Source organism: Polypterus senegalus, chromosome 5 (genome assembly GCF_016835505.1).
Source record: "Polypterus senegalus isolate Bchr_013 chromosome 5, ASM1683550v1, whole genome shotgun sequence".
In the NCBI taxonomy this organism is placed as follows: Eukaryota; Metazoa; Chordata; class Cladistia; order Polypteriformes; family Polypteridae; genus Polypterus; species Polypterus senegalus.
The window spans coordinates 151685762-151710996 of NC_053158.1; the positions used below are offsets into that span (position 1 = coordinate 151685762).

The 25235-nt window shown below is 42.3% G+C and overlaps 2 protein-coding genes across 3 annotated transcripts in view; one reads left to right on the top strand and one right to left on the bottom strand.

Annotated features, from left to right (window-relative positions):
• vopp1 (VOPP1 WW domain binding protein) overlaps positions 1-12635 on the top strand; it is a 539003-nt gene extending 526368 nt beyond the window's left edge. For both annotated transcript variants that reach the window (XM_039753501.1, XM_039753500.1), the window contains exon 5: positions 9963-12635. In XM_039753501.1, the coding sequence (XP_039609435.1) occupies positions 9963-10144 (182 nt within the window). In that variant the 3' untranslated portion in view covers positions 10145-12635. The remainder of the gene's footprint in view (positions 1-9962) is intronic.
• Positions 12636-14377: 1742 nt separating this feature from the next.
• On the bottom strand, positions 14378-16078 carry LOC120529584. The gene is made up of 2 exons (XM_039753499.1): positions 14677-16078; positions 14378-14602 (listed from the first exon to the last, which is right to left on the bottom strand). Exons 1-2 carry the CDS (start codon positions 15078-15080, stop codon positions 14401-14403), a joined length of 606 nt encoding a protein of 201 aa, XP_039609433.1. The 5' UTR covers positions 15081-16078; the 3' UTR covers positions 14378-14400.
• Between the last annotated feature and the right edge of the window lie 9157 nt (positions 16079-25235).

The window sequence follows — 25235 nt, forward strand, 5'->3', positions numbered from 1 at the left end:
CCAGAGCCCAGACTTGAATCCGATTGAACATCTCTGGAGAGATCTTAAAATGGCTGTGCACCGACGCTTCCCATCCAACCTGATGGAGCTTGAGAGGTGCTGCAAAGAGGAATGGGCGAAACTGGCCAAGGATAGGTGTGCCAAGCTTGTGGCATCATATTCAAAAAGACTTGAGGCTGTAATTGCTGCCAAAGGTGCATCAACAAAGTATTGAGCAAAGGCTGTGAATACTTATGTACATGTGATTTCTCAGTTTTTATATTTTTAATAAATTTGCAAAAACCTCAAGTAAACTTCTTTCACGTTGTCATTATGGGGTGTTGTGTGTAGAATTCTGAGGAAAAAAATGAATTGAATCCATTTTGGAATAAGGCTGTAACATGATGATGCGCTGTGAATACTTTCCGGATGCACTGTATACTTTAGACCTGCCTCTCAGGTTTAACACTTAAAGCCCTCCTGCTCATTTGTTCTTTTTTTCTTAAAAAATAAAAGAAAATATTGTTGGAAAAGCCTTTTGTTAGAAGTGAATGAGACTCTTCATTCAGCGGTGGTGCTTATGGAATAGAAAAGCACAGCTGACTGGCCTTATTGCTTTGTGTAAAGCTACAAGCATTATTAAGGTTTATAGGGTCCTTACTGTCACTGTAGAAAGTACAATGAAATTCTTACTCGATGTACCATACAAATCAACAATGCAACACGTCGCCATTTTGCCATGCCAAGATCAGTGACTGTAACAACATTTCCTTCAAATCTCTGTCTCCCATCCCTGAAAAGTCTCAGAACATATTTACTGTATATTTAATGTATAAATATACATATTTAAGTAAAAATGAAATGCAATGGAGATTGCAGAAATAATAAGAGGTGACAATATTTCAATGTTTCACAGCAGTATGACTCTGAATATTCAAAGTTACCTGTTAAAGACAGTAAATAGAATACATTTAAAACTATTCAATATTTCCTCTCTCTTGCTCTATATGTACCTTCAGCATGCCTTCTGTGTCGCTCCTCCGTAACCTTGTGTGTCTCAGGCTCACTTGCCCAGCACTTCCTCTCTCGATTGTGTTCCCATGAAGCCTGCTTCTCAGACTCTGTTATTTTGAGGTGCTTTGCTCTCCTCCTTTTCCATTTTGTGGACAGGCCATCATTACCCAGCATGAAAACATCATTTGTATTCCTGCAAAAATTTCCATCTGTGAAGCAACTCGGACTGCCCCTTGTTACTGTTTAGCAATGTTTTTGTAAAATCTGGAAGTGAACATCACACCCATAAAGTATTGTGTCCCTACCACGGATTCCCCAAAGCCAAATTGACTAATCAGTTTGCTCAGAGGGACTGCACATACACACACATAGACAGTAAAGTTTTATGACATAGTAGGTAACACAGCAACATTTGTCATGCAAGTCTACTGTAACTTAGTGATACAGTGGATTGATGTTGGCCTACCCTCTGTGTGTAGCAGGTCCTTACTAAAATCGAGTGGTAAGTCCATTTTGAAAATAAAAGAATGAGCTAAATCAATCACCCTCTGGTGCTATGAACAGTGAGTATAACAAGCTTTCATCAGAACCTGAACAATCTCAGACATATTCATCATTAGCAGACAAACAAATTAAGGACTAGTACTATATATTACACATGGTACGGTGTACCTCTTTTGGATAAGTTTGGTGTTTCTCAAGAGGATACTGGAACAAGCAGAGGCAGCTGGTGACCTATAAACAGGGGAGTATACTGAAGAACGTGATACCAAAAGCCAACTACACCCAGAGGAGCGTCATCGATGGCAATTACTGACAATGGAAGGACGGGCAACTAAAGAACATCACTCTTATAAGAAGAAATGATGAATGACCCAATCAGTGCATGGATCAATATCTGGATATGCTTTAGAAACTGTTACATGCTACTGGCACTGGCAATTGGAAGGTTGCCGTTTTGAATCCCATAAATGGCAATAGGGACTCTGCTCTGTTGGGCCCTTGAGCAAGGCCTTTAACCTGCAATTGCTGAGCGCTTTGAGTAGTGAGAAAAGCACTATATAAATACAAAGAATTAAAAGTAAATACATTTTAAGATTAACTCAATAGAATTTAATAGGCAAGGGTAGACGTGTATTTGTAAAGACACATTGCTCCAGCGAGACAGAGAGAAAGACAGAGAGGCTTTGACAAGACAGCAGGCATCAGCCTCCCAGCAGGCCGCAAGCCAAGATTCAAAGCAGAGGAGAGTGACAGGAGGGCCCCAGGCCACCTCCTGCATTTGGATGTCTGTCTTGGCTTTGGCTTCGGTGCGTTCTTTCAGGAAGTACCCTTGAAATATTTAACTACTCTTGTTGATGAAGTGCAAAGCTTTACTGGAGTTTGTGAGGACTGTAATGCTTAACTCTTTTGATCACAGCTGAATTATGGGATGTATGCTCTCATTACTCCATCTTGGGCACTGTGGGAGGGCACACTCTTATAAACACCTCGTTCAGGGTGACGAGTCCCGAGAGGTGTAACTGAGTGTGGGCCAAGAGGGGAAAAGGGAGGTTGCCCTGCTGTCCCAATAAGGTGCTGTCCTTCTTGTAAACAGACTGGCAGATTTTAGCAGGGACAGGCTGGCAGAAGACTCATATTTAGCCCAGAATCGAAAAGCACACAACTTTAATCCACAATATGAACGTAGTGTGTTAGCTTGGATTTGGTCTCTAGATTATAGACTGATAATATTTTAAACCTGAATCCCAAAGCCTCCTACAAACTACTCACACTTTGTTTGCTGTTAGACAGGACACAGCCACCTTCTGGTGTTTTGATCATCGGCATTGAACTGCTCAGTGTAAGTGAACAGAATGTTATGAATATTAGGAGTATTGTAGGAGGCACTTGCAAGAAATATTTCCCTTTATATGGTATATGTTTATCTGTACCTCTAACCTAGATAATGTAAGGACTTCAGAAGATTTGGGGTTTTAAAATAAATGTGAATTAAAGTTAATTATTTCACTGGCAAATCAACCAAATTTACATACTGCATTTAAGAGTATGGATTATGAAAACATTCAAACATCTGTTCCTACTAAATTTAATTCTCCTCCAGGGGAGTATATTTCCACCATGGTGAGCAGAACTAACCCATTTAAAAGGAATATTGCATTTATGGTATGATGCTGACAGTTACGGGAACAATTATCCTGGGCCCTGAGTTTGTGGAGGGCCTAAGACAGTCTGTGCAGAAACAAATTGTTTTTGTAACGACTAACAATATCAGCAAGAGTGGCACAGAATCAGAGTGGGGCCACAGAGGACGGTCATGCATAATAACTTGAACCAAGCAAGCAATTGTGCAGATTAGCTTTCTGCTTAGCACCTCACTGCCCACCACAGAATTAAAGTGACATCTCATCTGTGACGGTCCGAGTCGGCTGCATGATCCCTGGTTGCTTCCGTTGTGGAAGAATAATTTCAGGGTAACACAGCGTTCATCTTTAAGAAATAGAATAAAGGGTTAATAAATGTCAGAAACAATATAAAGATCAAGTGAACAACAAAATGTACACTGAAATATAAAATTGGTTTAGGAAAAATACTGAGATGGTCAAGTAAATAAAGAATGTACCAGAAGAAAGGTTGATGTAATATACAAAATGAACTGGAGGATGACTAAGAAATCAGCAGATGTACTATAAGCAACGAGAATGGACAGTTGTTATAAGCATAGAAATTTCAAGGGTGGCGTCTCATCTCAAAAGGCATAAGAAGAACCAGAATATAATATAATAGTCTTTTATTTTATATAAATCATTTGGGTGTAAACCAATGAACCAACCAGAGTAAAATGTATACATTGATTGACACTGTATGTGAATTCAGTAGTTTATTTTATTCTTTGTTTCTCTAACCTTTCTGACCATGCTGATATGCTGTAACAGACTGCTTTTGAATGCTCCATCCAAGGCATTTTGCCGAGGAGTCATTAAAAGATACAATGAGCAGCTTTTCTCCTACCTGATTGCTGAATGGTCCTGTTAGAGGATGTTTCATTCTTTAATAAGATGTTAAATTTCGACCACACTGTCATCTAAAAAGTCCAACATCAACAGGACTTGCATTGCACTGGCCTCATTGTTAAAAAGAGGCCAGTGCAATGCAAGCACTGCTGGATGTTGGACTTTTTAGGTGACGGCTTGGGGGAGCCAGTGTTCTGTGAGGGCTACATCTGCAGGAGATGCCAGCTGATCCAACACCTCGAGCTCAGGGTCACTGAGGTGGAGGAGTTGGCTGACCTTACATGTAGTAGAGAATTGGTGGACCTGGCCCAGGTGTCCGTTAGAGAGATAGTGTGCACCCCTAAGGTGGCGCTGGAGGATAATTAGAGTTAGGGTTTGCAAGTGTGCCCAAAGTGTGCAGACTGGTGCCCTCACAACTTGGTCTCGTTATAAGCAGTGAAAATCGAATGAATGAATGGTTCACAGTGTTACAAAATACAAACTGAAAAGTACACACTAGTAATGTTTTGCATTTGGGTTAAAATGTTACACATTATTTGTATAAGTTTGGATTGTTTGTATAAGTGGTGGCTATGACGTTAAGGATCAGCATTGGTATCTGGAAGGTTGCTGGTTCAAATCTCACTACTGCCAGAAACGATGGTACTTAGTATTGGGCCCTTGTGCAAGGCCCTTAACCTGAAAATTGCTCCAGGGGTGCTGTACAATGGATGACCTTGCACTCTGACCCCCAAAGGTCATGCATTAATATAGTGTGCCAAATACCAAAGTAATACCAGTAGCAGGGTTGTCAAATGGCAAATACGTTGTAAGGCAAAGACTGAGGCAGAGGAGGCCACAATACCAGACCCCATTACTGTAATGACACTCCCATTTAAGACTATTATAAAATAGTAATTAATGACATTTATGTGACATTTTTCTAACCAAAGTGCTTTACATAGACAGTGAAGAGCCACTTTAACCACAACCAATGTGTAGCATCCATCTGCATGATGCAACGACAGCCATTTTTGCATCAATATGCTCACCGTACATGAGCCATTAGATAGTGAAGGACCGAGAGAAATAGTTAGCTGATGACAGACGGGGTGTGATTAGAGGTCCAGAATACTCCTGACATACATACCTTATCCTCTTTTCAATTCAAAATGCAAATGTACTGATTCATAAAACATAAACTGACAGTCCCAGTCATCTATTTGAAATAATGATACAATTGTATTCATTGGAAAGTTTTAAACAGATTTCACAGGAAGCCATAAATATGAGAAACCGTTTCTTCAAGGGTTAGCGTGTCTCATGCATTTTCAAACTTGTTTAGGAGCTACTAAGTCACAGAACATCTTGTATAGTTTCCTACTTGCATCCAATTTTTAAAGACACAAGAGTTCTGCTCGTAACTAAATCTCATTTGGTGTATTGTAATGTTCTGCTGATTTCGGTCAGCACTTCCCTTCCCCGTCACATCATTTCTAATTAATCGTTGCCGTCTCCCATCTCTCATTGTCTCTAATGGCACTTTATCACAAATGCAAATGCCTCAGTTTCCAAACAAAATTGACGGCTTTCACGGCATGCAGAGGCACAATCTGACCAAATGATAGGATTCACTGGGGAGCTTTTTAAGTGCATGATGAATGGATATTTTACCAGGAGGTTTTCCTGGAGCATAAAGAGAGCAGCAGTGCTCTAAAATGAACTGAAAATGAAGATGGATGGAAGACACAATGGACTAGCTTTGCTTAAATTGCTGAAGCTTACAGGCTGCAAGGACAAAAGGTGAAAGCCCTGGAGTAAGAGCTTAGGCTCTGTAAGTGATGCCCGCTCATTCAGGCTTCATGCCTCGTGTCATGACTTAGTTGTTATACATTTGGGTCTGTCAGTGATGTTAAAATCTCAGCGAGAAATATGGACTTAAATACCTCCTCACAAATGAAAGCTCATGTTTTTAAAGTCCATCGCAGGTTTCACACACACACCCTGAGCTCAGTTTAAAGTCACCAGGTAACCTAAAGTGCATGTTTTAGGGATGCGGTAAGAAAATCCACACAAATATGGAGGAACGTGCAGACTTCACCTCAGCGTGCAGGATTCGCAAAGCAGCAGAGCTCATCACTGCACTACTGTGCTACCTAACATGGAGTGCAAATTCAGCAGACATTAACATATTTTTTCACCCACTATCTTTAAAAACCGTCTTCCCCCAAACTTTTCAAGCAATTACTTTGAATTTTAAGCCTACAATTTCATGCTGAGGACATCATCCATATTAGACATCTTATGGCCCCTTTAGAAAACCTGAAGTATGATTTGTATCGCCTATGCTGTTGTGTTCTGTGTTCCAGGAATATGTTTTTTTGTTTTTAGCAGAAATGTGAGAATATGAAATCTGATACATGTGAATTTGTTTTACACAGAAATTTGGATTCTAAGTGGGACAGATTTTCTGGACACTTAATATTTGCCTTTGCCTTACTTTGTCTTCAATGGGCTCTTCTTTTTTTGCAATATTGGAGCAATTGTGATGTGACAGGCCATTGAGTCCAACAAGTCACTTGATATCTCCAAAAAAAAATGATGATTTGAAGGCCCCCTAAGGTCCTGCAGTCTACCATGTCACTTATTTCTTAGCGTTCTCCTAATGGTTTTGTGAAGTTTCCCCTTAACAAGTTTCTGTCTGTGTCCCTGCATGATTCCTGTTTGTGTTCATCCTCTGCCAACATTTTGGAAGTGTATTTCTGTCGTTTTCAATGTTTTAAGTTTAGTTTCATGAAAGTATTAGGGTCTCAGCCTGCCTTGTGTCGCAATTTCTTGGCTGGACTTCATTTGCTTGTTCTGCTTTGACTGGATTTCCATTCTGACAAGATAGGTTTGGTTCTCGGCAGTGTAAATTTACTCCTGGCCTTCCTGGCTTATGTAACAATTATCACGTTCTATGCATGGATTTTGGTTTATTTTACGTTTTTTTAATATGTAGACAAAAAAATCATAGAATCAGTGGAGTGTTCATTCATCTCTGCAATGTCGGCTACTAATAAAACACTTTAGAGAGGTCTGAGGTGGCTTAGCTGAGACACGTTTCTCTTGATATTACATACACCTGCGAGTCTTTCATATTAACAACATGTCAATCTACCACACTACACAGAGATTAATAACCTTTCATAAGTTTTTTGAAGACCAAAAGAGGCCTTTGTTAAGGTCTTGTTACATGAGAATAAATGAGTAATTGATGTGTTTTTGAAGTACCTAAGCTAAAGTGTTACTGGCAGGTTTTCTATCATTTGAAATTGATGACCTTTCAGGGTGGATTTCAACTTCAGGAGCAAAAACAAGCTCTCAGGGGCTGCACATCCACGTTTCTTCACCTATTATGGCATGTTTTACCAGCATTTGAAATCTAACAACCTCTAACTGTTAGTGACATGGTTTGCTTTTTGCTCAACTGTCAAGAAATGCGGCACAACATTTTGCAGTAACACAATGCAGTTCTTCAGTGAAAATTGTGACACAAACTTTTACCGATGCCTACATCTTCAGCAACTTCATTGACACTTAGGCGATGATTTTAACAAATCAAAGCACACACTTTCTGAATGTGATCATCGTCCTGTTTTGCAAACATATATCCAATCTGAAATGTTGATACCATGTGTATCACTGTGTACGACTTGGATCTTTTTAAAGTTCTCGGTAAATGTTTTTGACAGTTTCACACAGAATTTCATGGAAACATGTTGCTCTTCAAGAACCATATTTCGACTTGAAAAAATCAAAAAAGGCACAGGAGACATCGCTCTACTGCAAGTACTTGATGACAAATTGACGTGACATGATCGAGCAAATAGGGATTTGGTCAAGGGCACCACTACACACCGAGTCAGATCCCTGTTTAAGAAGATTCATTTCTTTTTGGACAGACCTTGTATATTATATTCTCAGGTCAGATCAGGGTGGGGAGCATGACTGACATTACCACACCCACTACATGGCGAAACAGCTCGGGATCCAGGTTGTCGACCACCCAGACAGACACGTGGTCCAATCCCATCCTCTGGAAAAGACTATTTATATGCCTCAGCCAGGTGTTATGTGAGCATCCCCTTGGCCTGATCCAACCAATCGGGTCCTTAACCATGACAATCCTGTGAGCCAGTTCACCCTCTGGGAATGTTGTCACTGGCTGTAGTGCCGTAACTGACGCTCCCTCACAATGCAGATAATGTTCCTCATTCTTGACTCTATAAGCAACCGTTTGTTCGACACAAAGTCAAGCCAGCAGTACAATACAATACAATTTATTTTTGTATAGCCCAAAATCACACAAGAAGTGCCGCAATGGGCTTTAACAGGCCCTGCCTCTTGACAGCCCCCAGCCTTGACCCTCTAAGAAGACCAGAAAAAACTCCCAAAAAACCCTTGTAGGGTAAAAATGGAAGAAACCTTGGGAAAGGCAGTTCAAAGAGAGACCCCTTTCCAGGTAGGTTGGGCGTGCAGTTGGTGTCAAAAAGAAAGGGGTCAATACAACACAGTACAATACACAGAACGGAACAAATCCTCAATACAGTATAAAAATAAAAATATTACAAGAACGGAGCAGAATTTAACAGTAGATGATCCCATAATATGATTTGGATTTGTTCAGAGTCCTGTAGACCTCATCCATCAAGCTGCCTCCCCCATTTGGCCATTCCACAGCTGAGTCGGTGCTGGGCCAGCCAATCTGATGAAAGGATCCCTCTACCCGATGATTCCTGCGATTCTCCATCAGGGATGACTTTACCTTAGGCAGGCAAAACAACTTGTCAGGTGGGCCGTGGCACCAATTGCCACATTTGAGTACTGATAAGAGAAACAGAATAGGTGAGTGTTAGTAACAAATCAGAACTATCATATTACTTATGTTTTAGTGCTAATGATTAACAACAGAGATGCAGTCTGTACAGTTAATCAGCAGCTCTAGTCAGGGTGTGCTAAACTGAAGTAGTGAGTCTTCAGATGGGATTTGAAAGCTGAGACCAAAGGGGCATCTCTTACCCAAAGATTCTCTGAAATGATGCAATACTGAAGGAGTCCAGTCTTCATCTCAGGTCACTGGATAGCGTCCATATCTCGCAACCCTTTGGCAAAACAGAAAGCACCAGGACACTGAAGACTTGGACCTTCGTCCTTTTGTATAGATATTAGGAGCACCAGACACCCCTTTCCAGCAACTTAATGACCCCCCATGCTCTCCCAGTCCATCATCTGATTTCATATGAAGAGTTGCTGCCACGGTAAGTAAACCCCTTGACGAGGTCGACACTCTAACCGCAGACAGACACACTGCTGATGGCTGTGCCCAAGAGGTCATTAAAGGCCTGGATCTTGGTTTTTTTTCAGGACACTAGCAAGTCCAGACACTCAGACTCCTCACTCTGAGTCTCTCGAGAACCCCAATCAGAGGCTCCATTAACTCTGTGAAGATCACAACATCATCAGTAAAGTCAAGATCAGTGAATCTTTCTTCACCAACAGATGCCCACAGTCGTCATATTTAAAGTCTTTTTATGTCCTTATTTATTCAGAGAAACTTTTTTTAATTGAAAATTCCTTTTTGCATTTATTCACTGTTATTTATTATTGGTTAACTTAATTTTCTTTGTTTTTTAATTACCCCGATTAGCACTGTGCAACACAGTAATAATCATCATAACCATTATGTAAATGAAATCAACATATGTATGAATTAATACAACAAAACATAATTGTGAACATCGAAATAAAATAAAAATGGTCTTGTGAGCAAACCAGTGACTTTTTTCCCCAGGGGTGCCCCTGCTGCCACATCATATTTTATTAACACCTTAAATTTCTTCATTTTTCCTGCTTTGCTCAGACCAGCACCAGCTCATTGAGCGTGTGTGTGTATGTTTGTGTATTCTAATGTGACGCCTTCTTCTTGTATTTCAGGTTCTCAGCAGCCAGGCATGCAGCCCTACGGTGGCCCAGGAGGATCGGTCAACCCAATCGCGCCAGCTTTCCAGGTGCAGCCCAAATCTCCACACCTCAATCCTCCTTACCCACCGCCACCTTCTTACTGCAACCAGCCTCCTCCACCCTACGAGCAAGTGGTGACGTCATCTGAGAAGTAAAAAGCTGGGACCTGCAGTGGCTGGGCAACATCTTTCTGTGTTTTGTTTTTAATGATCGTATGATATATGGTGCAGCCTGTTCTTAACCAGGGAGAATGTTTAAAATAAATAAATAAATAAAATCCAGGTGGATTGCCTGGAGTCGCCCAAGTGAACGACTTGAACCTGGCTGTGCAATGTGAAAGAAATCTACTCAAATGGTGTGGGAGGTCAGCGTTGGAGAGGCTTCTTTTCTAATACATTTAGAGTTTTCTTGTGCGGTGTGTTTCCTAGATGTTGGATTAATGCTATTTAGGACTTAAATATGGGACAAGGGTTTACATTGTTATTTTTCCAGTTTATCTTGTTGTTCGTTTTTTCCTTAATATATTATACATGTACAGTTATTCTGGTGTGAAAATTGAAGCTGCAAATTTAACATCAAGTGCCTGGCGAGCAGAGTGCGAGAGAGAGAAGCTAGTAGTTGACCGCGGAGCTGAGACTGAAAGTGCGCTGTGGGTCCTGTGTGTGATATGATGAGGAAGAATTGAGAAGGAATTCACTGGAAACTGTGTAGCTTGACAGATGCAGTTCCCATGTGAGGGACCAGAAAGCCCCTTGGCAGTTCTGTGCATCCTCTGACGTGTGGTCAAGACACACAGAGCCACCCATGGATTTCTTTTTTGTTTCAGTCGAATCACACCTGTAGGACACAACAGTCATTTTGAGGCCTGCATTTCTTACAGGTGTGGAATTATGAGACGATTCCAGAGGTTTACGTCCACTTATCGCAATGCCAAGAGAGCGTATTTACGAGCACAAGCAATATTAGGAAGACTTTGAGGAACACAGAAAATGACTGTCATTTAAGATGTTTCATCTCCTGTTGACTCCTTTGTTTCCTGAATGTTCCTTTATCTATTTTTGGAACGTCGAAGCACAACTCATTAACTAGACCATCTTAACATTCTGAGAGGTACCCAGGACTGTCGAAACTGTTCTGACGTAGTTCACGTGCAAATTGCAGTTCTACACTCTGCCAAACTCGCCGTTTCTGGTTTTCATTCCAGCTGAACAAACTATTCATATCATTTCAGATTTCATTTCTGTTTTTATCTTGTCCAGGAAAGTTTGGTTTAAATTTAAATGGTTAATGGGATTGTGGTAAATTGTAGCACCTCAGAGGTTTCTAATCTAGCTTTATAAATGGTTTGCTCTGGAATGTTTAGTGACAGTGAATCCTACTAAGGCTAGCATCACTCTTGATCTTGTTGCCTCGAGGATATTACATGACTACATTTAACAGAGGATAATGCCAGTCTACATGACTCCCTCACCACTCGTCAGCAAGTTTCATATTTCCTACTGCATCACAGAAGCAGCGCTAGGTTGTCAGCTGATCCACATGGAGCATCTCTGTGGCATGACAAAGGTGAGATGTCAAATAGTTGGCTGATATGACTCCAAAGTTCCATGAACCTCTCTTCTGCGTTCTTAACTTCTGCAGCTTTCATAAGCTGCTGGTTGTCTTTTAAAGTCTGCTCACATGTTGAAAAGTCCATCCCTGCCCAGGGTGCCCTGCGTTGACTGAGTGAGCTAATGATGGATGTGGGCCTAAACAAGCGAGGAGTCATTTGGCTGTTCTGCATTGAGAAACTGGAGCAGTTTGATCCGTATCCAAAAAATGGAATAAGATGTTAAAAGTTAGTGTCTTTTACCTCATGTGTAACTTCAATTAATAATTATTTAATATTTCTTTAGTCACTAGTTTGAAAGGGAGTAAATCATGCTTGGCATGCAACCAGTTTCATGACTTCAGGCATACTTAATCCTACAATAAATGCTACTTTTCATATATGTGTGTGAAAACGAAACAAGGTTGATGTGTCACTGGGGAAAGCTGATGAAATGTACAAACTGTTTGGGTTGTGATAACTGAGAAAACATTTTAATCAGAATTAGATTTTGTTCTACCAAACAAACCATATGTTTCCTAAAAAGCAAAGCAGATACTGCTTATTATAATAATCCAACGGCTTCTTGAGAAATAAAGAAACTGCAAATAAGAAAGCAAATTCTGTTAAAAAGCTCACCTGGAATGAAAACCGCTAACTGGCAAGGGGTTTGGTGGGTTGCAATGGCATAGCGGGTTTTGTTGCAGCGTCATTTGATCATTTCTGTGTGGTGCGCCCCTTCTTACAAAGCATACCAGATTATTGGATGGTAAATTGGAGTTTGAGGTTTAATCATTTTAGGTCTCCCAGCAGGGACTTTATTCTTTCGATTCATTAATTAGTTTTTTTTTCCTTTGTTCATTCTGAGCAATTGGTTTTACGTAGAATTTTTGTGAAGCTGTGCTTGTTTACCTTTATGACCAAAATGCGTTAAAAAAATGAAATAACAATAATCCTTTCACTCTGTGGAAGATCATTCCATTTTTAGAAATGTTTTTAAGAATTGTAAATACTGATAGCTGTAGTATTAATAAGCCATTAAAGAATTTCCTTCCATATGTTTGGTTCATGTACTGTATCTACTGTAAATTGACCCAGTTTTTAAGAAGATGAATAATTGTGGGTTTAAAAGGGGTGATGGGTAATATTTAATCTCTGGCTGAATATTTTCTTTTTTTTTTCTTAATTTTAGTTGTTAACAGTTTCATTTAAGAGGCATTGAATATTTTCAACCAAAGGTGTCAAGAGTGTGTATAAGTATGTGACATCAAAAATGTAAGATAGTAAATTATGACTCGGAACACTGGCAACCATTTTTTTTTCTCAAAAGTCTTCCTTCCTGAGCAGTCTTTGGTGATTATCATAGACAGCTTTAAGATGAAAGCAAATATTATAGCACACTAACTGTATCATGTAGGAGTTTGGTGAAACGTGACATTAATGTTTGTTGAATTTAGTGTGTTTAATCACTTAATGTTATGCACTCATTAGAGTAGATCAACTGAACTACAAATGTTTTCCTGCTGATTTTCATTTACACTCTTCTTTTGGTGTCAAACAACAGTCAGCCTGCAATGGTGGATTCCACTTGCTCAGTTACTGTTTTTTCATGGTGAAACCTTTCATGTACGTGACTGACTGCACCAAGTCCAAATGCGAATGTAGAAAATGTGACTTGCTTGCTTGTGTATGCTTGTGGCATGTTATCAAGCAGCTGGACATAGTTTGGTACTCTGTTGTTAGTAAGACAGTTCTCAAGAACAGGGGTTGCCATCTCCAGTCCTGGAGGACCACCGTGGCTGTAGGTTTTCATGCTAACACTTTTCTTAATGAGTGACCTGTTTTTGCTGCTAATTAACTTCTTTTGAACTGCAGTAGAGTCTCGCTTATCCAACATAAACAGGCCGGCAGAACGTCGGATAAGCGAAAATGTTGGATAATGGGAGGTGTTAAGAAAAAGCCTATTAAAAGTCAAACTATGTTATCATTTTACACATTACGAACCTAATAATCATGTTTTACAACAAAAAAAAACCAGAAAAAATTAACTGAAAAAATGAACTTACAGTTACAGAATTGTCTGACATTAAATACAGTATGTACTGTACTTAAAAAGTTCAGTCCTGTGATGATTTAAAGACATTTTTGATCGTAGTCTGCTTTCCTGACGAGTGCCGTTTCTTCGCTGTCAAGTCTCGCCATCTTTGCAGCATCATTATGTCGATTCCTGTAGCTTCTTCTTGTTGCTCAATGTAATTAATTGCAATTTCTAGAGCCTTAACTCCGTCACTCATATAATCAACATCCGTATGAGCGTATACTGTTTACTACAGCATTGTGACTGCGTGTGTGTGTGTGTGTGTTTATGCTGTGACGTGCGAGTCCCTGTCTTGCACCCGAATACACAAAGCTGAGTCTCAGTACTTTAGCAACACCAGCCTTATTCAGCTTGAAACAGCAACAGCGCAGTTATTTATTTTAGTGGGATCTGCCATTCTCCTATACACAGACACAGCAGTCAGGCAGGCTTGGGGGGAAAGTAACACTGTGCACTGCGTATTTCTAATGTTCCTTGTATCACCCATCGACGGCAGGCACTTATAGCATGTCCACGATCTTTACAAATTTGCTTTTATGGTGAACTGCTACAGCGCTGGGAGACCGCGATTGCTTTGGGACGCTCTTCCGCGTTTTGTCCCATTGGGTGGAAGTTTAGAAGCTCCCTCACACCAGCCATGATTCTTTTTAAAGGTAAAGTGCAGGTTAATTTGCTTTATGTATTGTTGGGGTACAGCCCGGATACAGACAGGTAGACATGTTGTTTCACCACACACCTGGGACGCGCCACTTTGGCACCGCTTCCGAGGCTTTCTCGCCCCTCTGGTCTGCACCGCTCTCGCCTCTACAGTCCTCGCCAGCCGGGGCACCATCCAGTCGCCAGTGGAGCGTCCCCCCACGGAGCAGCCCGTTCCAGGAGGGCAGGTTCCCAACGGGGCAGTTCCAACGGCTCGTCGGGGTTTCAGACCTGCGAAGAAACAAAAGGGAGGGCCAGAAGCGCTGCCTGGACACTCGTACCGGGCGTCCTGTCGATCTCCACACCTGCAGCGCTTGAACCAGATCCTCCCGCCGTCGCTAGCCCTCGACTTGCCTGACCGGTTCCATGCCCGTCCGTTCTTCAATGCCGGGTCTGCTCTCGCAGGCGGCTCCTCCACCTGCCCAGGATTCTCCCTCTGCCTCCGCAGAGGACGGCCATTCCTCGGACGTGTGCACCCAGCAACACGTCCCGTCCTGTTGGAAGAACCGGCATTCTCCCCTAGATTCTTCCTATCACTCTGGGACGCCCTGACGGTCTGAGTCTCCTTATTGTGCAAAAAGAGACTCCTTCCCGTCTGCGTCCCTGTAGAGCGGGGCGAGACTGCCACCGATTCGGGGCGGAGGGCACTAGGACCTCGGGCACTCAACAGCCTGTGTCCTGCTAGCCCTCTCGCTGTCTCTCCCCTCATCACGTGCAAAGCCCCCCGCAACGCATCTACTGTCGGAGAACTGCATACTCGATGCTGATTGTTGTTATCACAGGCAATTTTGGCAGATTCTCACATATATTCTTCACGGGGACGGCTTTGATTACCTTCCCTGCTGCGTCCATCCGGCTGAAGTCTCCAGCGCTGCGCCGATCTGCCCACTGTCACAGCGTCTTCACGGATACGATCTCCTTCACCTCCAGCTCCATCAAACCTTTACAGATGACGCGTATTACCTGCAAAAGCGACTCTGCGGGCTGCAGGCATTCCTCCAGCTCACGCAGAGCCACCGGCAAGCACAAAGGGTTATCCGATGGCTGCCCTACCTTCCAGTGAGGCAGATCCGCTGGCCACCCCCTGCGGGGTCCTTCCTCCGGCCCCATCAGATCCTTCTTCAACACGGGATTGATATTCCTGAGGCCCGCCTCCATCCAATCATCGGGGGCGCACCAGTCACACCAACCAATCCTGTGCCCGCCTCAGGGCGCGACTTCCAGTTCTCGGCCGTTTTGGATCTATTTCTCCTGGTGCGGTGACGTTGTTCCAAGCAGCTTCGCAGCTGCTGCGGCCTATCGAGCTGCAGCGACTCCGTCGACAACAGCCCAAGGATTGGCACGCTGTTGCCACCGATGCGGATCCGGGCAGTCCCTGCCTGCAACACAAAAAGTAAGTGTGCCCCGCAGGGCCGTTCGCCATGGGGCAGGGCACTCACCTCCCGGATCCCGTCTCTCTGGGGCAGCAGGATGTCCTCCGCGACAGCGGGCCTGCAGGAGCCCGCTGCAGTTCGGCAACGTCTTTTCTCGTCATCCCGCACCAGGGGAATATGGTCCGTTGGTGGACCGGTGGCGGTCCGTGAGGTGATTCGCTCCCGCAGGGTCGTGCGTGCGCCGACTGGGCTAACCTGCTGTTCCGGACTGCCCACAAAATTATTTTTTCGGGGTCCCTGCCTTGTATCAGGCAGGAAGTCCCATCTGGGATGCCATTGTGGGGTACAGCCCAGACACAGACAGGTAGACATATTGTTTCACCACACACGTGTTTATTTACAACACTATAATACAAATAAAGTGCACAAACCCAGTGCCGCAGCACCAATCACCCCTTCAAGTCCTGGCCGCACGACAATGCCTTGCTCATTCCTCAGACCGCCTCCACTACTTTCCTCCGAGCTCCGTCCACTTCCACCCGACTCTTGCTATCGACTGGAGGGAGGCCCCTTTTATGTACGCCCGGATGGGTTCCTGGTGCTTCCTGAGGAGCTTCCGAAGCACCAACTGTGTAGCCAGAAGCCCTCCGGGTGTTCCTGCTCCTCTTCCCCCCCCAGCACTTCCTGATGTGGCGGAAGTGCTGGGCTCTAGGTTTCTTTAGGCACTGGGGCCAAGGGCCCCTACAGGGTTGGGCTTCCAAGCCCCTTACCCGAGGCCACCAACAAAACCAACGTGGTTGCCCCCTCATGGTCGGGAGGAGGCACCAGTCCTACTCCGGTACCCTCGGGCATCCCGGCTGGGCTACACCCCCAGCCACCCGTGACAGTGTTTTTACTTTATATTTTGTATTAATCATTTTTATATGAATAGTTTTGGGTTGTGGATCGAATCATCTGAGTTTCCATTATTTCTTATGGGGAAATTCGCATTGATATACTGTACGAGTGCTTTGGACTGCGAGCACGTTACCAGAACGAACTATGCTTGCAAACCGAGGTTCCACTGTAATTAGCTGCGGTAGAGTCGGGAGCAACAAAAAATAAACTACGCTGGCAACTTGCAGTTCTTGTTGCCGATTGATGCGTTTTTTTGTTTTTCTTTTGCGGTGGGACGTCGGATAATATGGAATGTCGGATAAGCGAAGGTAGGATAAGCGAGACTCTACTGTAATTGTAATTGACTTGCTCTTGAAGACTCAGACCCCTTAATTGTTTCTTTTTCCTTAATTAGCAGTCAAACAATAATGAGATACTTAATGAACCAAAACAACTGGTGTCCATCACACAATATCTGAAAAGAAAGGTGAAGGTCTCAGGAATGTTGATCTGCTTAGGTCCACAAAACAGTTGAGCAGAGCTCTTAGAAAAGAGAAAACCAACAATTTCAGAAATGTCTGCTAATACACCACGAGAGCAGCAACAAGCTGCTGAATTAAAGAACGGGTTTAATTAACGCCAAGAATCAGCGCCTAATTAAGCAACTGGTTAGAATGAAATTGGTTGGAGTTTGAGGCCCTGACTCAGTTGGTCTTCTGTTGGTTCACTTACTTCACATTTCATTTCTGTGTAAGGAAAGTAATGAAGCAATTCAGCAGAACGATGAAGAAATTCCGGGGAAGAAATCTTAAGAAAGCAATTCAGTTAAAGTGAATTCACAAGAAGTTAATCAGCAGCACAAACAGGGCAATCATTCAAAAAAAGGGTTAGAATGAAAACCTGTAGTCATGGTGGTCGTCCAGGACCGGAGTTGGCGACCCCTGCTCAAGAACATCCTTGAACGCCTTGACTCCGACCCCACTAGATGTTCAAACTGTTTGTCTTTGATAACGTGTCTGATTTGTAGGCGAACAAAAATGCCCTCCTTAATTCTGGGTTCAGTTATTCATGGAAATATTGGCCTTGAATACCCAATTCATCGCTTTCATTAAACTTTTCATCAGTCTTGGTTTTATATGAAGAATAGACAAAAATATCTTTGTTGGTTCAACAAGTGGTTTATATGGCACACTTTTTTGCTTATTGAGTGTCCATTCATTTTTATCGTAACGCGACTCTTTAGTCGGGCTGGCCCATTCACAAATGAAACATCAGGACTTGCTGCATTTTAATCGGCCACCACAGACCTGCCAGCTGTAGTTGTTGTACTGCACAGTATACCGTATGTACTGTATGCTTACACAAAATTGGATGAGAACAAATATACCAGTATATGACAGGAATGTGGAACGAGGATGTTTGTGATCATCGGGCCAAAGTCCAAGTTATGCCCAAATGTTTCCAGGAGGCAAAACCTTTATTGTCCAGTGAAGCCCAAACTGAGAACAGCCTTACAGGGAAGATCTGCTTATTAGTTTGTCAGAACTGCAGTGATTATAGAGGTGGGTAGACATGCTTATCCATCGTTAAATTCAAATAAATATAATAATATAGTGGCTCCAGGGGGGTGATGCTGAAAACTGGACAAATCACTCTGTATTTCTGGCATTTCTTTTGGGAAGAGAATTTTTTGATATCAACATCAATGTAAGTAAAGCCCAGCTCTTGGCAGTGCATTTGAAGGTTTTATTCTGCGCTGCTTCTTTCATATTCTTTTAGTTTGACAGTTGCTTATCGTTGGGTTGCCCATCCTCATCATATGGCAGCTAGAAATAAAAATCAAACGGCTCATGTGCCCACGAGGATTGGATGAACTGGGTAATGTGCAAATAATAAAACTGATGCTAATTCTGTGTCTTTTCAGTGTTACTGTGCCGCTAGAGTGAACATGCTTTGTTTTCCTAAAACATCAAGTCAGTGTTTAAAGCGAACACACACACTAAACTCCCAACACCGTCTCAAAGGGCCTGCTGTGTGTGAGTGTGTGTTTAAGCAGGCCTGAATTAGCGATTTTCCAATTATGGGCCTTGAACCTACACGTTTTAAAGCGTCCAGCTGAATTCTTTTGCACAAACTACATCAAGTGATGGACTCTTCATATGCAGCCATCAAAGGTGATTTGTTTTTATTATTAAAATGAGAAAAGCCCCTCAGGTGTCTGCTGGCAGCGTAGCACAAAAGAATCACAAGGGCATTCCATGGAAACCAAGTTGTCAGGGATCACCACAAACCTGAATATCACGACATTAACACCTCGAGACAAAAAGTGACAACTCTGAAAATTAACAGGAGAGGAGAAGATTACCAAAAACAGGTATGGCCTCCATTGTCACGTGTCTTATTTAAATGTGCTAATCAACATGGAACATTGTCGCCTCTGCTGCTGACTGGTGTCTGGTGGTTTGTCAGTGACCTTGCTTGCCACATTTTTCCCTGAAAAGTCGCAGTGTGGCCAAATTAGACTTGAGGCCAGCATGATGTCGCAGAGATGGAGCAGCCATGTTGGATGAGGATATCACTGCCCAGTCCCGCATACACAGAACCCTCACTGTAAGTGGACCCCACCTAAGACTCTGCTGCCCCATCTGCCTCACACATCCATAAATGATTTATGGCGTATACATGCATTCACGATGTGTGTACCCGATCAACACACCAGCCGGACTTGTAGCCTCCATGCAGCACTGCAGTATTTTCATTTGTGGGTTACATTGGCGGACCATACTGAGAAAATTACAAAAACACTTTGCTGTTCTGCAGATTCATTGTACGTTCACTGATGGATTAAGCATATTAGGCACCCTGGGTATTCAGTGCTGACCCCATACATTACACGCAATAGGGGTGTTGGTTAGTCTTAGCGATAGGAGCTCAGGAAACACAAAGACAGAAAGGACTCTGAGGATAATTTTATTTCATGGAAGGCACAGTGGTTTGCGCTGCTGCTTCACAACTCAGATCACTATATGGCCACAATAATCGGTCAATGAAAGTTGCCAGACTCCTCCCTGGCCCAGAGCCATTTAAAAGACCAGCACGCCATTATAATCCACTGAAAACTAGTCCAAACTAGGGAATTTAATGCATCTTACAGAGTTTGCTGAAATTCCACAATGTTTCCACATTTTTACCAAACTTGAGGTGAAGCAAAATAAGAGGAGTTCGCTCATCATTAGTCACCGATCTCCACCACCACAATCAGTGAGTATAAAAACTTCTCATCTTCGTCACCTGAAACTGTCATCTTACCTCAGAACTCTCCGTCTTCCTACCTGAAAGATCTCATAGTGCAGTGCGTCGCAGGTGTTTGTGATTCCTCAGGTGGGTTTCATCGTTTCTTCAGCTTGCTTCTACCCGTTGGGGTCTGCAGTTTCATTTGTTGAACTTGAGAACAAGAGCTGTGCCAACGAAAGTCAAAGAAGCCAATATGAGGCTGGAAAACAAGACTCCACTACTTGAGACATCAGTAAAACCGTAGGATTATCAGAATCAACAGTCTGGAATATCACTGAGAAGAAAGAATGCACTGGTGAGCTCAGCAAACACAAAGGGGCTGGTAGGCCAAGAAAGACCTCACTATGGCAGAGAAAACGCCTCAGACACCTGCCTGACAGATCAGAAGCAGTCTTCAGGAGGCAGTGTGTGTGTGTGTGTGTGTGTGTGTGTGTGTGTGTGTGCCACAGACGACGAAACACAAAGGCCACACTGCAAGAGGCAAACCACTAGCTGGCAACAAAAACAGCATGGCCTGATTACTATATGCGAAAAAATACTTAATAGAGCCTGCAGAATTCTGGATAAAAGGTCTAGTGGACAGATGAGACCAAGATGAACCTTCATCAGAGTGATGACAAGAGCAAAGTGTGGAGACAAAAAGGAACTGCCGAAGATCCAAAGCATAACCACCTCATCTGTTAAACACGGTGGTGAGGGTGTTATGGCTTAGACATGTATGGCTGCCACAGACACTGGCACACTTCTCTTCATTGATGATGGGACTGCTGATGGCAGAGGCACGACGAGTTCTGAGGTGTGTAGAAACAACTGCTCAAGTTCCAGTTAATACCTCCAACCTCATTGGACAGCGCTTCATCCTACAAGAAGATAGCTAATGATCTCAAACATACTGGTAAGGCAACACAGGAGAATGAAGGGGCACAAATTCCCACAGAAACGCTTGAAAATCTTGTGGAAAGCCTTCCAAAAACAGTTAAAGCTCAAAGGGGGACCAACTCCATAGTAAAGTCTATGTATTTGAATGCAATGTCTTTAAAGTCCTTGTTGGTGTAATGGTCAGGTGTTCAATACTTTTGTTCATATTGATATTTTACAGCTGTTAGTGTCTCTAAAACAAAGAAACGAACTGATGTTCTCTTTGTTTCAAATTGGTATACTGATTTAGGAACCCTAGAGGGTTGTTCTTCAATGAAAATAGCTTGGAGGTACAATGATAAGCACAGCTTTATTTATTTACCAGTAACCTCCTACTGCACAATAACGTACAGTGGATACACTTGACTTGAGCATTCCTAGTTTTCATCCTCTTTCCTTGTACGTTTAGCATTCGTTTGCTCAGAGGTTCGTGCACTTGCTGCTTCCTGAGCAGCTCTTCTTTACTCCACCCTAGCAGCCCGCTGCTTCTCTTCTTTCGTCGACATCTTGCCGCGTTAAAACTGATTAAGTTAGTTTTTGTGTTGCAATTACTTAGTATGTTTTCTTTAATTTTTACACTTAAGCTGACACTTAAGTTTTCAATCTGCCTCAAGAATGATTAGCGAAAGTGGTAGGGAATGAGAACGACGCCCATATGCATGCGCCACATGGCCGCCCTGCTGCACGCTGCCAAGAGTTAATCTACACTAATAAAAGGCAAAGCCCGTCCTCCCTCATCACTAATTCTCCAACTTCCCGTGTAGGTAGAAGGCTGAAATTTGCCAGGCCCATTCCTTACTTACAAAAGTTAAGCAGGTTTCATTTCGATATTCTACGGGTAACGGTCATAACGGTCAACAATGTCCACCATGTTGAATATTCTTATTCATGGCCCCATCTTCACGAAATTTGGTAGGCGGCTTCTCTGCGCTAACCAAAACCAATGTACATACTTATTTCAGTGGTATGACACCACTGTCAGCCATATTGAACTTTTCAACGGTCTTTGTTACTTATGGGCCCATCTTCAAGAAATTTGGTACGCGGGTTCCCAACGCTAACTTATATGTACTTACGTACATATATACGTCCATAGCCTGCAGCTCGGTCACCGTGTGAGGCTGTCCGTCGCTCCAGTCTCTACATTCGATTCCTTGCTTCGCCACGAGATTCACGTCTCCCTGCTGATAACTACAGCCTTTTTATTTAATCCACGGCTTCTCCGCTGTTTTATTGTTTATTACGATATAGTTATTGTGTAGATATTTTAGACTTACTTTATATTGTGTTATGAATGTTTAAACTCTCAAAAGCTGGATGTGAAGTTATCGATGAAACTGGTTGTATACTTACAACGCTGCAATGTCTCTTCAACAGAAGTCCTACAAATACTGTCGTAATTGAAACAAACCATGAAACTCAAACCGATTATGACAGCAGCAATCCAAACTGTGAGATTTGAAACAAGATTACTGTTCACATGGCCAACTGTACGTTGCGCATGCTCAAGAGTAAGCTCAGCGCACAGCTTGGTCATATTACAACCGGAGGGCCGAACTCACAATGTGGTATACAAAGAGATCCTTAACAAATAATTATTGGTATATTTTCCCTCAGTTTAAGAAGGTTTAATTTTCTTCTTAATAAAAATTTTAAGGCAGTACTTCGCCGCTGCGAAGCGCGGGTATTTTGCTACAACTACAATAAAATAAAACTAAAGTAAAAAGAGTAATAAAAATCATCACCATGAAAACGGATAGTAGACGTCACGTAGTATATGTGTACCAAATTTCAAGTCAATAGTTCAAACGGTTTGTGAGCTGCAGGTGATTTAAAATCCTGGACAGACAAACGAACAGCCGCGGCAGCGTGTAATAACAAAGAGATTTTATTTTCCTCTTATGTGTATTTAAGGAGTCAGTGGGGTTAAGAACGAGCACCTTCAGTGGGAATGGCTTTTCTCTTTCTATTTGGTCTCTGTTCCTTTCCACTTTTTATGTCCTAAACCGATGTGCCCACTTATTAATGTGTTTTAGATTGCCGCAGTGAAGTTACACCAGAGTCTTGCTAGCTGGTTAAGGTAAGTTATGAAACTTGCTCCTAATTTAGATTCCTGGACGTAGTAAAGCTGTAAGCACCCCCTGTACAGCAATAATTTGCCAACCAGCACTGGGACATGGCTAGTTAGGACATAACAGAGATGAAATATTTGGAGTTCTTGACTTGTTGTTGGGGATTCGTGCCTTGAAGTTCACTAACCCTTGGTTAGTTGTGGTGAGGTCACACTTCCAGGTGGAGAAACCAGGTGGGCACCAGAAAACATCTCAACAGACATCAGAAGTATGAAGGTGGGTGGTGAGCGAGGGTAATGTGGAATTATGCATTTAGACGTAACTCTGAATCTTTTGTTTTTGTAATAGAATGACTAACAATGTGGCACAGCACGTTTGCACGGCTGACTTAGAGCTGCACAGTTAACTTCTCAAATCTTGGATCTGACACTGTTGTAGTTGAGGGTGTATGTGTGGAATCTCTCTGTGTGTCCTAGAGATGGACAGATCAGCTTTAATGAGGGGCTCGAAACTGGCAATAAATGAAAGACTGTGCCTTAAGACAGCCTGGCACCCTAGCCCGTGTTGCTACCTAGCTTTTCTCTGAAGCTGCCAGTATAGTTTCTTTTCCCTTGCAATTCTCTTTTGGAATAAAGCAAATAATATTGGGACAGAAAAATGAATAAAAGAAATGAATGAATTCTGAAATAATGGAAAATCCTGAGGAAAGTTATTAAATATGTTGGACTGAAGTTCATGCAACATAATAAAATAAAAAAAGAATTTAGTTGCTCTTCACAGAGGTAACCAAAAGAAAGCGTGAAACACTAAACTCATAATAAGGCAGGCCAACTCAACTTTAAGCACTGGTGTAAGACAGAATGTGAATAATTCTGTTTGGAAATCATTTAAAGGAAAAATGTGAAACAGTGAACTCTTTATTTATATTTTTCAGAAAAGGAATGGTAAACCAATAGAAATTTACAAAATGTTCCAGTCACAAAAGCAAATCTACAATATGTTGCTTATGCGGAATCGTAAGGTGAAACAAAAATCTGATGCTACTAAACAAAGTTCAAATGAAACTTTAAACCTGCATAATGCCAAGTTTCAGTTGTGGCAAAATGTACTGTTACTTCAAAATTCATTTGAACCTCCTTAGCATTATGTTTACCCCTGGAAAAATAAGCCCAAAAATGTTACCATGTGTAACAGCAAGGTGAATATCAAAATGCCAACGTAAGTACCGTCAATAAGGTATGCCAAGTGTCCACTGCTGTAACGCTGAAGATTTAGGACATGTCCTTTGTGCAGTACGTTTGGAGACAGTCTGATGTTACAATGGCCACAGTAGAAGTGCACTTTGCTAATATTTTTTCTGTTGCTTGCACATGAGAGGGTAGAATATCAGTGCCCTGCCTACACGACGGACACACTGCTTGTGTTATTTCAGGCTGCCACAATGCAAGTCTTAGTAACTTCCACATTACCCTGGCACAAACACTGACAGTTGGCACATTATGAACAGTGCTTAGGGGATTAATGCCTTACTTGTCCTTGCACTTTTTCCTTTTTGTCACACAGCTACAGTTGCACCACAGTGAAGTGTCACATGGCCAATTCACTGGGCATGTCACGGCAGTTTGGTCATAAAGTGCCATGCCATGCAGCAATCAGTCTGACTTTCCATGTCAACGTCTGATGTCCAATTCATACCGTCATCACTATCACTCAATTCGAGCAATGGTTCGGTTTCAGTTTGTTATAAAACTGCCTGTATGGCTTTTTGTTCGCCATCGTGTTTTTTTGTCGGAGGACCTCCACAATCATCAATATTGAAGAGTTAACGTAAAGTAGGTGATAGAATTTTTTTTGCAGCACGTTATTTCACCCACTAGATGGCAGTCTAGTACCGTCCCGAGAGTTAATGGGCTTAACACTGTAAAGTGTATAATTACACGTTACCCCGAGCCTGAGCCTGAGCCTGGTTTACGTGCTGTTACGTAGAATTCTGATTCAGTGTCATGCTAAGGGCTAACACCAAGGAAGTTAAGGAATACAGGCTCCTGTTAAAGGCAGATGACAGCCTTTAAGAAAAGAAAAGAAAAGAAAAAAAGACCCCCTCACTATCACAGATAAACAGGCACACATTTGTCTATTTTCTACTCTGTTACTTTGCATATCTGGGTATACATAAGTTGGAGCCTAACCTTGCAAAACTGCGTCTCAGAGCAAACCCGCTGCTTTTACTTTTCTTACATCTGTACTGTGCAGGTTTTATATAATGTCTTCCACTAAACTGTTTTGCTTTAATGTTTTCATATTGAATGCTTTGTTTTATATTATGTTCAT

Coding starts and splice junctions, on each gene's coding strand:
- LOC120529584 (XM_039753499.1), bottom strand. CDS start 15,080: ATGAGGGGAGAGACAGCGAGAGGGCTAGCAGGACACAGGCTGTTGAGT. Junction 14,603..14,676: donor ATCTGGTTCAAGCGCTGCAG/GTGTGGAGATCG, acceptor GTTTCTTCGCAG/GTCTGAAACCCCGACGAGCC.